This window comes from Lissotriton vulgaris, chromosome 12, assembly GCF_964263255.1.
Source record: "Lissotriton vulgaris chromosome 12, aLisVul1.2, whole genome shotgun sequence".
Lineage (NCBI taxonomy): Eukaryota > Metazoa > Chordata > Amphibia > Caudata > Salamandridae > Lissotriton > Lissotriton vulgaris.
In genome coordinates this window covers 34,112,380-34,129,180 of record NC_141700.1, presented here as the reverse complement: position 1 = coordinate 34,129,180, position 16,801 = coordinate 34,112,380, and the positions used below count along the sequence as shown (strand labels likewise).

Genomic DNA, 16,801 nt, shown 5'->3' with positions numbered 1-16,801 from the left:
TTCTTTGTATCAGTGGAACGGTGGCGAGGGTGAGGCAGGCTGAGCATAGCTGGCGGGTGGGGGTGTAGAACGAGAGGCGGTCGTTGAGGTAGATGGGTCCTTTGTCGTGGAGCGCTTTGTGTGCGTGGGTGAGGAGCCTGAACGTGATCCTCTTGTTGACGGAGAGCCTACATGTTTCTTAGGTGGGCGGATATGTGGCGGAGGCATTTTGTATGCGCTGAAGTAGTTTCCGTAGTCCAGTTGGCTGGTGAGGAGGGCCTGGGTGACGTCTTTCTGGTATCTGTGGGGAAGATTTCAGAGCATGCGCAGGGCGTTTAAGCAGGATGAGGATACGGCGTTGACTTGCCTGGTCAGCGAGAGGGAGGAGTCTAGGATGAATCCTAGGTTACGTGAGTGGTCCGTGGGAGTCTGCGCGGGGCCCAGCGCTGTAGGCCACTAGGTGTCATCCCAGGCGGTGAGGAATTGTCTGAGGATGAGGACCTCCGTCTTGTCCGAGTTCAGCTTCAGGCGGCTGACCTTCATCCATTCTGCGACTTTTCATTCCTTCCAAGAGGTTGATTTTGGTGGTGGCTGGGTCCTTGGTGAGGCAGAGTATCAGTTGGGTGTCGTCGGCGTAGAAGATGTTGGTGTTTGCGTGCGATTGCGGCTAGGGGATCATGTAGATATTGAAGAGGGCTGGGCTGAGTGAGGAGCCCTGGGGTACGCCGCAGATCTTGGTGGCTTCGGAGCAGAAGGGAGGGAGGCGGACTCTCTGGGTTCTGTCTGAGAGGAATGATGTGATCCAGTCCAGGGCCTTTCCTTGGATCCCAGTGTTGTAGAGGCGGGTTATTAGGGTGCGGTGGCAGACTGTGTCAAAGGCTGCCGAAAGGTCAAGGAGAATGCGGGCGGTTGTTTCTCTGTTGTCCATCATGGTCCTGATGTTGTCGGTGGCTGCGATGAGGTGTGGTTTGCTCGGAATCCGGACTGGGACGGGTCGAGCGAGTTGTTAGTCTCGAGGAAAGCGGTCAGCTGTTTGTTGGCGGTCTTCTCAATGACTTTGGCCGGATGGGAAGAAGAGAGATGGGGCGTCCAGGTCTTGAAGTCTCTGGGATCCGCCGTGGGTTTTTTCAGTAGGGCGTTGATCTCTGCATGCTTCCAGCTCTCCGGGAAGGTGGCTGACGTGAAGGAGCTGTTTAGGATTTTCCGGAGGTGGGGTGCGATGATGCAGTCTGCTTTGTTGAAGAGGTGGTGAGGGCATGGGTGCAAGGGGGATCCGGAGTGGATGGTGTTCATGACGTGGGTGGTGTCTTCCATGCTGATGGATGTCTATGCGTGGAGGGTGGTGGTAGGGGTCGTTGGTTCTGTGATTGGAGGCAGAATTTGGAGTCAGAGGCTGTTGTGTATGTCAGTTATCATACAGTGGAAGAATGTGGCGAGGGAGTTGGAGGTCCTGTGACGGAGTATTGTCGTGGTTGCTGGCGTTGGAGAGCTCTTGGACGATGCTGAAGAGTTCCTTGCTGTTGTGGGTGTGCTTGTCCAGTCGCTCTTTGAACGATGTCCTTTTGGTGGTGCGGATCAGCCGATTGTGTTGTCGGGTGGCGTTTTTGAGGGATGTCATGTTCTCTGAAGTTCTTTGAGGGTCCAGCAGGATTTCTTTGATGTTAAGGGTGTCTGTGAACCTTGATGTTTTCCTGTTGCCGGTCGTGTCATGGGCAGTGAGGCGAGGTTGTCGGCACAGTTGGTGATCAATTGTGTGAGGTTGTGTGCTGCGTTGTTAGGATCAGCGGAGTCGGCTGGCAGGTTCTGGCATAGTGATGAGAGGAGCTGGTCTGTGGTGATTTTGCTCCAGCATCTGCGAGGGATGTGTTGTGTGCGGTGGTGGGATGTACTCTTTTTGAAGGTTAAGTGGATGCATCTGTGGTCGGTCCAGTGTAGTTCTGTGGAGTGGCTGAAGGAGACGTGGTTGCTGGCGGAGAAGACGGGGTCGAGCGTGTGGCCTGCGTGGTGGGTGGGTGTCGACCTGTTGCTTGAGTCCGAAGTTTTTCTCCAAGTGGAAGTTCAGGTCCCCTAGGAGGATGTATTCGGGTGAGGCTAGGGCGTGCGGGCTGGTGAAGTCGGCGAGGGTGTCGCTGAATTGTGTGCGCGGGCCCGGGGGTTCTTTAGAGGAGGGTTCCTCTTAGGGTGGTCTTTGGGTCGGTGTGTATTTTGAAGTGTAAGTGTTCGGCGGTGGAGAGTGTCTTTGGCGTTGGTCGTGATGTTGATGGAGTTCTTGTAGATTAGGGAGATTCCTCCTCCGGATTGGTTGGTGCGGTCCTTCTGGGTTATCTTGCAGCCGTCAGGGATTGCTATGGCGATGTCGGGGCCGAGAACGTGTTCATCCAGGTCTCCGTGAGGAAGGAGAAGTCTGGTGTTGAGTCGAGGAGGTCCCACAGTTCGACAGCGTGCTTGTGGACGGAGCGGGTGTGGAGGAGGATGCACTTCAGGTGGTCGTCATTGTTGCTTGGCAGGCTGGGGGGGCGGGGTCAATGGCTGGTGAATTTACAGGGGTTGACAGGTGAAGGGTCCGTTGGTGCATTTCAGGGTGGCTCGGTAGCAGGCGGGTGGTAGTCTGGAGTGCGTGGAGCACAGCAGTCTTATTTCAGTCGGGTACCCTGGCTCCGGCGGGGGCCAGGATCTAGCGCTGGGCACGGTCCAGGCACAGACAGGCTTGCCTTTGGCGCGTGTCTGCTGTGAGGTCTCCATTAGAGGGGGTTGAGGGAGGGAGGAGCAGCAGGGAGGCGGGAGTGGGTTGTCGAATGGGGATGGCAGGGGCGGGGCCGCAGCGGCGGGGAGAAGGCACAGAGGGGATCGGGTGAGAGCGTGGGACAATGCGGGGAGTGGGTCACAAGGCAAGCAAGAATCACAAATACAATAACCACGGAGCGAGAGTCACAAAAATGAAATGAAAGCGGAGCAATAAAAATCCAATGCGGGGGGGGCCCTCACGCGGCAACCAGGCAGCGGGGTCGAAGGAAAAAAGTGGTCTGGTGATCCGTTCCCCATAGTTTGGGAGGTACAGTGACCTGTAAAAACTATATATGTTTATATATAGTGTGGGCTGCTATCACTAGACACATTGTGTCATACTATCCGTGATGTCGTGCCCCGTAAAAAAAACCACATGCATACAAAAAACATAAAAACACACGCTCTAATGGTGGAGGATAATTCAGTTTGTCATAATTATATCAGGGGTTTGATCTGATAAGTTGGTTAGACCATCTGGAATGCCTCACGAGCCTCTTATTGTAGGGGTTGTCGTGCCAAACTGGCACCTGTAAGGAATACGCATTTTTAGAATCCCAAATTACTCATAGTAGTCCTCCTTTGTTGTACTGCTACCATACTCACGATCTGGAGGAGATTCGCTCCTTCCTGCCCCGTACGCGGCTCCGCTGTGAGTACGGTGTCTGTACGTGGGCCTAGCACTTTTATTGGTTAGTTCATTAGCAGGGTAAATTGGTAGCCAGCCCATATTTGGGTAGTCTGGTTTTTGCTTGTGAAAGTGCAAACTAGTGGGCTCGCGCTGAGACGAGAGCCGCTGCTCTCCTGCCGGCGCACGTGTCAGTGCAAGATGCTTCCTTCTAGCGCGTGCGCTCAGAGACCCGTTGGGATCTGTAAATTGTTGGACTGGAGAGTGCGCCTGCGCGTACACAGTTAATACCATTACAGTGCTAGTTTCTTGGTAAAGAGGTCTTGACAGGATAGAAAAAGGTGTTCTCTAGAGATCCCCTGGTCTGCCTGTGTGTAGACTGAATACTATAAATAATGTTCGTGTTTTAGAGAGCACTTGGCATATAACAGGTCTATGACTATGAGTAATTTGATTATGCAAGGCATGTAGTGTATCAATTCTAAAGGCCCCAAGGGATCTCATGATTGAGGCCTATGACATGTGCACCAAAGCGAACACCCAGCGCTGTTCTCTCTCGAAAAGGCCTCTCTCACTCTGCAGTTCACATCACAGTCCATTTGAGGTCATTAATAGTGTTTAGCCTCTAAAAAATGGGTAGCCATTTTTGTGGTGTTTTTTTTGCAACGCACGTTGCTTTTATGTTCACTGAGTAGTGTTTTTACAGCTCGTGTGGTCATGCCTATATATTCTAGGCCACATGGGCAAATTACCATGTAAACTACATTTTTTGCCATTGCAATTAGTCAGTTTACGTTGGTCCCACTTGGTTCCGTTCCTGAATGTCAGCTGCTTACTTTTCTTTGTCAAATGGCAACTGCTGCAGTTGCCACATGGAAAATGCAGTTGTATTCCATGTAGAGATGGTGTGGCTAGGTGATTATCCAAATATTAACAATTCAAGAGCCAGCTCGCAAAGTTGAGACTTAGGATCTGGGATCTTGAGCCACGGTTCTACTGAGGAATACCAGAAGGGTGAGAGACTGCTGCTGAATCTTCCAAACCACAAACTGAAGTAGCTGGAGAGGAGGAGAAGCGTAAGCCAATATCACGGACCAACTCATTCATAGAGCATTGCTCCTGGACTGTGGGAACCTGTACCTGTAGGTGAAGTTTGGGCATTTGAAGTTTTCTGGTGTGGTGAAGGGGTCTATGTCTGGTTGACACCAGTGCCAGCCCGGCAAGTATTCTGCTGTGTCCGAGTGCCCACAGCCAGATGCTCAGGCTAAATAAGAGCGCTACGGTGATTTGGTGCCCCCTTGCTTCTGAAGGTAAAAGGAAAATGCTACTTACCAGTATGAATCTGTTCTTGACCTGTAGAGCTGTAGATCTGCATTCTTTTGCATAGGCCCACACTAGCTTGTTTTGCTTGCACAGCTACACAGAAGTGTTTTGTGAAAGTTGCGGCTTTGCAAATGTCATCCATGAGGATGTTTCCTAAGAATGCCATGGATGCCCCTAGTTTGTGTGTGAAATGCGCTCTAGGGGAAATGGATAATGTACGCTGCAAAGAGTGTATTCCCTCCTGTTTTTGTATATAATACATTGCTGTCATGTTGAGGACAGCTTAGCCTATGAGATGTTTCTGGAATTACTTTAAGGCGAGAAATATGGCCAGTAACTCTAGGTGACTGACGTGGATGGTGTGGCTTAAGAAATAAGCTCCCTAACCAGTGAGCGATGCATCAACCAGGTCGAAGAAAGGCAGCCCTTGAAAGATTTTGAGTGTTCCACCAATGCAGAGAGCGATATGTGCAGCTATCTACTAACACCAGTTCGGAAAGTTGACCCAGAGCCTGGTTCCATTGTTATGCTAGGCATTCCTGTAATGGGCGCATCTGGAGTCCTGCGTAAGGATGCAAGAGGCCATCATCCCCATCAGCTACATGAACACGAGCTGGTAGCGAGTGCTGTGGCCGAAATTTTGTTGCGAGGGTTTGCATACTGGCTAGCCTGGTTGGCTTAGGGTATGCAAGGGCTTTGGAAGGATCTATTGTCGCAACTAGATACTGTTGGGTGTAGGACCAGTCTGATTCCGTGACTTTTTTTATAAGCCAGTCGTCTATGTAAGGAAACATGAATTTGTGGTCTTTGTAAGTGGGCTGCTACGACCGCGAGGCATTTTGTAAAAACTGGATGCTGTTGGGACCCCGAATGCTAGGACCTTGAACTGGTAATGTGGTCTGTCCACAACAAACCGTAGATATTTCCTGTGAGCAGTGTGAATAGAGATGAGTAAGTAGGCTTCCTTGAGATCTAGAGTGGCAAGGAAATTGCCTTGTTGAAGCAGGGGGAGGATCGTTTTAGAGTGACCATGTGGACGTGGTCCGATTGTATGTACAGGTTTAGCGGTCTGAGGTCTAATATTGGCTTGAGAGTGCCGTCCTTTTTTGGAATGAGAAAATGAAGGGAGTAAATCACTGTGTTTTGATGATGTATAGGAACTGGTTCTATTGCTTGTTTTTGCAAGAGGGAGAGAACTTCTTGCTTGAAAGCGCAAGATATTCTGCGGACACATGATGCGGTTTAGGAGGTATATGGGTGGAGCTGGATAGTTTCTTACCCACCTCTCTGTGGTGAATGAATTCCACACAGGTGGGAACTGTGATAAGTCATCCCCAACTGGAGTGTAATGGTCTGGGAGAGTGGATGGAAATCACCGTTTGTGGCAGTGGAGGTGTGGGTATTAGAACCACACCTTCTCCCTCTGTTGCCTCTATAATTCCCTCTAAAATAACCTGTTAGGTGAAGTTTGAGAGGGGCTTTTATAAGTGAAAGAAGTTGATGTACCAGCGGTCTTGGAGGCGCCCCTTAAGAGGAGTGACGTTTCGGTGGTTTGTTGAAATTCTATCCACCTTTATCAAGACAAAGATTCAATTTCTGTCGTAGGATAGATACATACGTTCCTTATCCAGAGATTGGTCAGAGTTTTCAACTGTATGAGTCAGATTCGGTATCCCATGTGGTTCCTTCTGTCATGGCTTCTATTTTTGCCTTACCGATAAGACTACCTGTTCAGTTCGGAGGCAGTGTGATGCCAGACTTTGAGTTCACAGCGCTTTACTTTCAAACGCGTTGTGTGGGACCAGAGGCGCCTAAGGTCATGCCCCTGAGACGCGAGTCTTCGTTCCCTCTACGTCTGCTGGCGGCTGCACGCTTCTCTGGTCACAAACATTCATTGGATAAGGAACGTATGTATCTATCCTACGACAGAAATTGAATCTTTGTCTTAAGGTGGATAGAATTTCAACAAACCACCGAAACGCGCCGACGCCCTAGTACAGTGTGATTCTTGGTTCAAACACTGATGTTGACACATTATGATCGTAAGAGTGCATAACATCGGTGCCCCCAAAAAAATATTAGAACACACTTGTATTGCACAAACTGTGTCCTACTGTTTTTCTGTCTGTTCTTAGCAATATTGCAGGTCAATATTGAATGTGGGATTGTTATAATCATTTTAACCTGTGTTAAGCAGTTTACTTGGTTTCTGCTTTTTTAACTCTACTGTATACAATAAATTGTCAGTTTTTTAATCTGTAATAGTAATTGCTTTTTCCATTAATGGTGTTTATGTACATGACCTTGCTCAAGGGAATGGTTATTTTATATTCGTCCTAGACTCATCATTTACGAAAAAAGTTTGCCATATGGGAAACAAACCGGAACTATGCGCTTCTAGAGTTTAGCATGGTGGAGCTTGAATAGCCTATAGTGAGCCACTAATGAGGAGATTCTTCCTCAGACGGAGGCAGGCTTTTTAGCCAATGGCTTTTGTTTAGCAACAAGTTTGTCTCAAAGATGGGTGAAGGATAGGTGGATGAAGGATAGATGTAAGGATGAAAGGGTGGCCGGATGGATGAAAGGGTGGATGAATGGAAGGATGAAAGGGTGGACTGATGAAGGATGGATAAAAGGTTGCATGGATTAATGATGGATGTGTGAAAGGGTGGGGGAAGGGTGGATGTATTAGATGGACGGATGAAAGGATGGATGTGTGAAAGTGTGGGTGGATGAATGAATGTGATTAGGTCTAACAGGCGCATTTATGGTTGTCAAAAGATGAGGAGTACCAGTTTCTAGAAACTTTTGTCGGAAGGGGGTCCTTACCCCTAAAAAAGGTTTTACAAGGGGGTCTCAGCATCAAAAAGTTTGAAGACCTCTGAAGTAATGTCCAAATTAGTCTAAAAACTGAAGCTTGAAACAAACACAAATAACCGTGCTACCACTGCACCTCAACTATGCGTCTTGTCACAATGGGTTTGGAGATTGAGATTTTTTTCATTGTCCCCTTATTAGGTCTCACATGTGAATGCGCCGATTCGCTTCTGAGACCATTGCTGCAGCTTTCTGCTGTCCCCGGAGGCTTTCAGTTTTCCTCCCCCGACATGTGGCTGTCCCACGCACCGCTGGGGCGGCAGGGCTATCATGACACACCCCGTCCCGAGGGTGCCCGATTAAACCTACCAAGGGAGCGAGTAAAGCGAAAGGTAGAACAGTAGCGAGTAGTGGAGGAGCCTCTGGCAGCGACTGGGTTATTGAATATATTCACAGAAAATGAATAAACCACGTACCAGAACTCAGGATTACTAGTGAGGCTCTCCATGTTGAAGTCTTTCGCTCCTGTGCCCATCTGAACAATAAACCTTGCCAGATTCTCAGCAGTTTCCTTGGTTTTTGCATCAACTGAAAGAAAAGTATTTTCCTTTAAGAGTGCTTTTTGAAGCATCACAGTACAACCCTGCTGGTTTTTGTCCTACAAATTAACCAGCCAAGAAGCTAGAAACGACAACATAAACTTTCCACACATTTAAGAATTGTGCCACTAAGTTGATCTGGAATTAACCAAGACCTTTAAAATTCTCTCATCTCTCTTCATCCAGTCAATCGTTTCCACTCATTCACAAGGAGTAAATCTGCACACAACATTTTTTTGTTAAGTGCAATGGACTACTGTGGCAAGGTGTGCTTTTTGAGACCAAAGAGATCATTGCTTTTTGCCAATTTTTGTTATAATGGTGAGGGCCTGGAAGTTCCCACAAAGTTTTACAAAAATATCAAAACAAAACATGCACTGACAAAACCAAAAGGCTGACCACCAATCTCATACTTGTTGGCTTTGCCAATGGCCGTTTATGTTCATGTTTTCCCAAGTCGAAACTGATTGCACTAATTTCCCATTATGAATATTTTTTCACAGTACTTGTATACAAATTTTTCCTAGTTGCATTATGTTAACAGTTTAGTTTAAAAACAAAGAATCAATCTTGCTTTCAAGGTTTTGCAGATATTTGCATCTAGAGAGCATTCCGGGAGCATTGTAGGTATCACTAGAAAAGGTTTTGTATCCATGAACCGCAAGTTTAAATAGCAGTAACATGGATACAAATTCGACCTTCTATGCAGATAATTATCTTTCCTTATCCATAATGTGTAGTGCAAACTGGCAGCCAAAGGGTTTGTGCTGCAGGGGGGGTTGGGGCCTACTTGTCCCAAGGACAAAAACATGAAAACGTGTTGTCCTTGACCCCAAACAATATGTTCTGGAAGTCGAACTCCGAATTCCACACCCTTGTTCATACTCTATTAGTACCAATGCAATAGACCTAGGTAAGCTTTGGCACCCCATGGCAATGCGATGGCTGCTTACCTTCCTGAGAATCATTAGATTCGGTAGACGCGGCTGCCTTGGTTTTCTTGAGAATGCCCGTCAGGGCCTTCGTGGCAGCCTTCTTCTGCTTCTTTTGCTTTGCAGGGGTGACGGTCTTGGTAATTGTTTTCTTGACCGCTGGCTCCTTGGCAGCCTTCTCTGTCTTTTCAGATTTCTCGGCGGCTGCTTTTTCAGCAGCTGCTTTCTGGGCTGCCTTCTTCTCTGCTGCAGCTTTCTCGGCAGCCTCCTTCGCTGCGGCTTTCTCCGCTGCTTTCTTCTCGGCTGCAGCTTTCTCAGCTGCCTTCAGCTCTGCTGCTGCTTTTTCTGCTGCAGCTTTCTCGGCTGCCTTTAACTTCAGTTTTTCAGCCTTTAACTTCGCTTCTGCAGCATCACGCTTCAGTTTCTGAATTTCTGCAAGCTTTTGTTGGTAATATTTGAACTCTTGGCTCTCCTCGTCAAACAAAAACCTAGGAATTAACAATAGAACGGTTATAAAGTCAGTTAAATGAATTGTACAAGTAGCTGTAGAATGGAAGCACACTCTTGCAACAAACCACACAGGAATAATTTGAACTTAAACGGTGAAAACGCCACTCTTCGCATAGATGTAACCTGAATATGTAAATTGCAAATCTCCTTACCAAAAATCTGGCTTTTCTTTTTCAGGCTCCTTTTCAGTTTCAGTTTCCATCTCAGTTTCCTTCTCTTTATCAGTGTCGGATGTATCCTCCTCCTTTTCTTCGTCTTCCTTCACTTCAGCAGCAGCCTCCTTTTCGTCGCCATCATTTGCTTCTTTTTTGGGTTCTGCTTCCTTTACAGTCTTTTTTTCTGCTTCTTTTTTAAGTTCAGCTTCCTTTTCTGCTTTCTCTCGCATAGCCTCGTTCTCCTTCCATGCATTAACGGCATTCTCCAAGAGCGAATCTAATGTTTCTTTCACTTTAGGCTCTGGTTTCAGACCTACAAAATAAAGCAGGTTGTTAGTTGTTTATCCATTTCACGGAACGAATTCGAGTGTTGATAACGCAGTCTGGTCCAAGCGCAATGAAAATAGGTTGTTACTACAAAAGGTTAGATGGGTTGTGAATGGTTTCACATCTGAGACAACTCGCAAACATACTGGGACCTAAATACATGCAAACACGCTGAGCACAAACTCCAGACACCCAATAAACAGGGAGAAGGTAGACCTTAACTCTAATGGATGTGAAACCCTATGATTTACATCTGGTTTCAGGGTTCTTTTCAGACAACTAGTTTAATCGCCAGGACAGATAGTTTCAGAACGTTACAATAATGATCCCCAAAAGAAACCGAGTTAAAGGAAGCATCCTTTCAAGCATGGACACTTGTCACCAGGGATAAACAAAGTCCAATGCAATTGCCATGTGGGGCTGGGTGTGCTGTTTCTTGCAGATATAATAATGTTGCAGCCCATTCTACTATAGCATACAATTTGGACATCGGACTATACTAGCTTAATTCGTGCAATTACCTTGGATTGCCTTAAAGTGGGCTCGCCTTAACATATACCCTGGCTGACAGCCAACTTTTTTCCAGTGATCTGTGGTATCCTCATTACGAGAAGCCCAAATCTGAAGACTGACCACTGAAATATTAAACCCTAGCGTATTACAAAGACCATGCCACCCTAGCCACGTAAGAAATGCAGCCATATCTTGAATCCATTTTAAACTAGGCATAGATTTATCCTCACCTGCATTTAGATGGATACTTCTAGTTTGGTCCTCGTGAAATTAACGAATGGTCTGCAAAACTAATACATTGCCACTATGATACTCTGACGGCACAGGAAGCATGTAGTTCTTTTCTGCACATTTTATAGTAAATTATAAGACCGCTCAACTTCACAATGCTGCACTGTCAACCAACAATCTGACTAACATGGAGAGAGATATCCTGAAGTATGAAGTTTAGGACTAGTTTAAGCTGGAAAGAAAACATTTGAATAGCCGCCTGCTCACCTTTCTGCGGCACCACCTGGTCAGACTTGACCTTGATCTTGTGCTTGCTCTCCTCCAGCCAGGCCTTCAGACGGGTCATGTACTCTTTGCCGAACAGAAGCGAGTCGTCGAGGTTCGGGTAGTCGGACGGCTTTGGAGCTTCGTCGAGCAGACCCGCAGCTTCTAGGATCTTCTCCTGCCTGAAAGCTGTCACCACGGCAAAGGTCTGTCCCAGAAGCACCAGCCCCTTCCGGCACAGGGCGACGCTCTTCTCGATGGCAGTGACTTCCTCGGACGGAGTCTCCGCCGCCGCATCCTCGCCGGCCTTCTTCAGGTTGAGCTCGTGTTCATTGCAGGCCAGGAGAAGGGGGTGGGCGCTCTTCAGGAGATAGGTCTGAAAGATGGTCAAGTGTTTGTCGAGGGGGTTTATTGTCTTACTGAAAGAGAACTTGTCAGTCACGGCCCCTTTGTCCATCAGCAGCTGGAAGAAGTCTCCGTCTATCTTGGGCTTCTTCAGAGCGGAGTGGTTTAGAGTCCGGACAGCCAAGAAACAGAAATAGCGGAGCTCGGGCTTGAAGAAGCAGCGGAAAGAGGTCAGCGTGTTGATGCAGGTGTCCGTTTCCAGCGTGCTGTGAGCCGGGTTCTTGGGCGTGAACTCGGAGTCGCCCACGTCCAGGAAGCCTGCCCATCGGATCACTTGACTCTCGCAGTTGGACACGGCATCCGCCTTCTCCATCAGCGCCTTCAAACTCTGCTCCCGGACTGGCGCCTTCTCGTTGGCCGCGCCGCCTCGGCTGAACCCTTGCCTGCCTCCACGCCCCCTCTGAGTGATCGGCCTTCCTCCACGTGTCGGGAATCCTCTGCCTCTCGGAACAAAGGTCGTGCCGCGCCCTCGAGGTGGGAATGTTCCGCGACCCCGTAGGATGGGGCCGCTGCCGCGCAGCGATGGACCCTGGCTGGAGCCTCGGGCCCGTAGTCCCTGGCTGGGACCCCGGCTTCGTGGAGCCCGGGGATCATCTCGCGGGCTTGGCACCCACCCACGCTGGCTGTAGCCCCCGCCGCGCTCCCGCGGAGACACCAGGGCACGCTCCCTGTAGGCACCGTGATCCGCATAGTAGTCGGGCTCCTCGGCCCAGGACGCCTCGCGGGACCTGGAATAGGTGAAGTCGTGATCTCGGTGCTCGGGGTAGTAGCGATCCCTGCTGCGGGAGGGGCTCCCCGATCGTCGGCGGTCCGAGTAGGCATGGTGCGGGTCTTCTTCGTACTCGCGCCGGTGGGGCCCAGGATACGAAGACCTCCTCGACTCGGGGGCTCTGCTCCGGTAGTCATCCCGCGGGCTGCGTATGGTGGCTTCGCGATGATACCTTCCGTTGTCACGGTAATCCTCCTCGTACCTGTAGGACTGCGACCTCGGAGTGGATCTGGAAGGCCCTGTCGGGGAAAAATAAAATAAAAGTTATGGCTGCAATCAGCCCATGGGGAAAACTTGTGACTTTCACATCAAAACACTCCACATTTGACCCTCCCCTCCCCAGAATACCACCCTTCGAGCGAGTATCGTCTCCTAGCCATACTACGAGAGTAAAATAAATTAAATAAGATCCTTACCGGAACGTCGGGGTTCGTCGTAACGATCTCCACTGTAATTTCCAATCATTTCTTGCATCATAGCGTCAAAAATCTCGCGTGAAAGTTGCTCCTTTGCCATATCTGGGATACAAAGAAATTGTGAAAGACCTTAGCGCGTACAGTGCATAAAAGCTTACCATCACATTGAATCTCAACTACAAGCTAAACAAAGCCTCTGTGGAATCCCTGCAGCGTGCACATGAGCTGCTGCCAGTGACCCGTTCCATCTACTCTTACATTAGATACACGTTAACATAAATAACTCCATACACCCCATGCGCATCCAGGGCCTTCCTTGTGCTGTGGCAGAGTGGGATGCCAGTTTTACCAGAGAATTAGGCGGTTCGCAGCTCCACAGATCCCATCACAGAGTTAGGGGAAACGGGACTCGTAGTGTCCACCAGCAGAATCATGCGGGAACTGCATGAGAAAGGAGATGCGCGCAGGGGAATTGAGCATGCCCTCCCTCCCCCCTATCTGCGAGACAGACTCGCTACACCGGTCGCACCACTGCCAATGATTACATTAGACACAAACATTCCGTTTCAGAGCAAGTAACCTGCCGTCCTCGTGCTGTGGGGGGCAACGCAATAACACTAGCCAACATTTGATCAAATACCCTCTACAAATATAGCCAAGTCTGGCACTCTTCTGCTGTGTTGAATATTTCCCCCCCCCCCCCTGCGCAGTCTTGACCCCGACGATGGGAATCTAACACATAATTCGCATGAGCAGCAAAGTAATGCTAGACCGTGCAACAAAAGGCTGGCTTCCCCAGGTGGCATCTGCCTGACCTCAAGATGGCCGCCGGGGTCACGCGCACATGCCGGGACGGCAGGCACGAGCTCCCTCGGGATCTTCGCACCCAGCTCCAGACTCAAATCTAAGGCCTCGCGATCACCCAGGGGATTCCTTCCACTGCGGCTCGACGCCTTGGAAACTGTGACAGAGGCGTCGCGCGCTTCGCCGCCCTCTGGCGGCCATTTTGTGAGCGCGCGCGAACAGAGGCCGCCATTTCCCCGAGGCTTCCTGCGACGCGCATACCCTCCCCCGCCCCCCCAGCCGGTGAAAAGAGTGGAGGACTGTTGGCGGGCAAAATAATTGGTGCGGGGGCGCCATCCGCGCGCGTTAAGCACAGATGTCTGCTTACGTCAAAACATGCTTTCTTATTTCCGATAAACTGTACCCAATAGACATGGCGCTCACTGCACGTTAACCTCGTACGAGCCGACGGCGCAGCACAGACGAAGGGGCTCGTTATTTTGCTGCCCTCACGCCGACGGTAACTCACCGGGTTGGACGCAGCTGGAGAACGGTCCCGCTCACGGAGCCGCGCGCGCTCACTCAGTCCAGGCCGTCCTTCGACAACCTCCTCCGTGCAAATGCGACCGCGCGCGCCGCCTTTCCTTTAGAAGAAGCCAGCGAATGAGACTTGGCTACTTCCGGCGACGACGCCCGCACGCTTGCGTCACCTCCGCTTTCGCCCTAACCAATCATAGACAAGAGGCAGTTGTCCTTCCCCAGAGGCCTCAGTTAGTGTTTCAGACTGGTAGCATTCATGTTCCGTATAACAACTCAAACTTACACGATTTACAAAAATAAATGGATGAGTGTGTAAGACTTTAAATACAATTTAAAACAAGCATTTGCAATGCAATAGGTCTCGCACTAGGAAAGTTTGAGCTATTGGTACTGTAAATGACACATTTTTTATTTATGTGTTGGTTTTGAAAATAGCTAAATTAATAGCTTTGTCATTTACAATGCCAATAGTTTTAACTTTCGCAAATGTGACACCTATAGCATTTGTAATGCAATATGTGTTGTATTTATGTGACCTAGATGTATTGATATTACAAATAAAAATGGCTTTTCATTTTTTTAAGAATTAATACTTCAATAAAAGTTATTGTAATTTATAATGGCAATAGCTTTTGTAAATATTTAAAGATTATGTTCATTGTATTTTATTGTGACGGAAATCCAAGAACAGAAGTGAAATATGAACATCTTTTTTTGACATCTGGGTTGTGAAATAACAAATAAAATACACGTGCAACCAAGCGTACACATACAGACAGATGCGCGTGTGTGGAAACAGACACGAGAACAACAGAGGATGCAGAAGCATAGTTTGCGGCAGGAGTGGACAACGGACTCAAAGAATAAAAAAAAACAAGCAGACTGAACTCCTTTCGCCTGCATAGGGCATCATATTCAACAAAGGCCAAGGACTTAAATGCCTTGCACACTGTATGCAGAGGCTAGTAATGGATTGTGCACGGAGCAAGGGTGGCCTCATCTTTCCAGCAGAGAGGCCACCCACTGAATGGACACGACACCATCCTTGCAGCTAAAGAGACTATGGGCTGAATGTACACTGGATTCCTTGCCGTGCAAGTAATCCCTTCAGAGATTTATACGCAGCCTGCCCGTCGCTAGTGTTGAATAAAATGTCATCTTATTATTTTTTATGAGAATATTCGCCCACGAAATTGGTGCCTGCCTCGCGGGCGGGCTCGGGCGCAGTCTCGGCCTCTGTTTGCGCTCGGAGCTCTGACGGGCCTCTCTCTGCACGGGATCAGGTGTGACTGCAGCTAATAAGCTTTGGTCGCACCGACCTCGGTCCATCCCACCCCCCCGGCAGCCCATCTGTGCACCGCATATGAGGACGGCGCGTGGACACGGGCATCCCTGGCTAATGGAGGCAGAATTCCCCGGGAGTTGGCAGAGGCTGCGTTCATTTCAGTAACAGATTGGGAGCACCGTTTCCTTCCGTCAGAGTCAGACCATCAGCCTATCAATGTAACATGCTCTTTTCTTATAGCGCTTAATGCATTTGCTGTCTCACTTTGTAGCGCTGTGCATATTTTATTGACTTGTATCTACAGCCTCACACAACTATACAATCTATAGACACGACCCTTCTTTTCATGTAGGAAGCCCTTTCTGTTCTCTTCCCACTCTTACCTACACAGAAGTAAATATTTGACATTACCCAAGGCTGGAATTCACAATCGTTTGTAGAAGAACATACACAAGAAACCAGCAACTTATGGGCGTTTGCCTACTTTCAAGGCATCACATCACCTACTCCTTTCCACTGTGTGTAGATATTCACACACTTCAAATGACAGCATGCTCTCATAAGTGTACTAGTGAGTAAATCCATTTGTCTGTGTAAAGTCACATCTTTTAAATAATAAAATACATTTTATACTTGTACGAAGAGCAGCTGTGCATCTAAATTCAATTTAAGTGCGTTCACATGGTACAAGGAAGAGGCCTAATGTACATAATCCCAAATTAATTACGATATAGTAATGTACTTTTACAAATATGAGATGTGCAATTCAAAAGAAATCTGACGGAAATGAAGGAAGGGAGCACAGTTTTGAAGCGTCCCGACCTGTACCCTCTGGAAGTGTCCCTGCAAAGGTGGTTCACTGAATCTAAAGAAACATCCATAACAATTAATGTTGATTTGACCCATACTTTTCAATTAAACGTACTATTACACATGAACGCAGATGTTAAATTTTGTTTGCACCGGACTCGTTTTTTTTTTAATGGAAGATACAGTTCATTTTCCGAGTGTCTCCCCAGGCCCTGTCCTGCAGCCAGGCCAGGGTCTGTTCACACAGGCAGCAACAGGGGGGGGGCGGAGAGGGGGAATAGTCACATAAAGGCGTGCTGCTTAAGTAACTAGAACTGAGCACTTGTCTTTGCGCAATGATCTAATGTTTTCATACGAGTGCAGTCCTGTGGGAAAAACAGCTTGTTATTGTGCTGAAAACTGTCAGGAATCATAAGTGGGTGCACATTTAACACTAAATAGGAATCGAAATATTCTAGTTGAAACTTAATGTTTTCACCGAATTCAAAATAAATAATACTGAAAACTAAAAAGACGTGCATTAAACTTAATGTAGACAGATACTGACAGCATTGTTTAAAAATAAGAAAGTCCCATTAAACCGAGCGCAAATGCCCTTCTCAGTTATATAGCGCTCTGAGTCCTTTAGACGCTGATATGAATATAATACATCACTGCAGAGTCGGCCGTCAGCCACAGATCTACCGAACAGTCCGGAGAGCACAATCTATAGACGTGCTACTGCAGTGATG

At 48.2% G+C, this 16,801-nt stretch overlaps 1 protein-coding gene across 2 annotated transcripts in view; it reads right to left on the bottom strand.

Moving 5' to 3' along the window:
* Positions 1-14,136, bottom strand: part of LOC147673149 (SURP and G-patch domain-containing protein 2-like) — a 57,734-nt gene extending 43,598 nt beyond the window's left edge. Inside the window, exons 1-6 of one of the 2 annotated variants that reach the window (XR_015302605.1) lie at positions 13,965-14,104; positions 12,653-12,754; positions 11,066-12,475; positions 9,725-10,040; positions 9,084-9,550; positions 8,008-8,119 (exon numbers count right to left, since the gene is read on the bottom strand). Coding sequence is in view for 1 of the 2 variants with exons in the window: in XM_086946901.1 (XP_086803027.1) it covers positions 8,008-8,119; positions 9,084-9,550; positions 9,725-10,040; positions 11,066-12,475; positions 12,653-12,752 (2,405 nt within the window). In the remaining variant the exon portion in view is untranslated. Of the gene's footprint in view, positions 1-8,007; positions 8,120-9,083; positions 9,551-9,724; positions 10,041-11,065; positions 12,476-12,652; positions 12,755-13,964 lie in introns of both variants that reach the window. The other variant, XM_086946901.1, reaches the window with a different exon arrangement.
* Positions 14,137-16,801: the final 2,665 nt, after the last annotated feature.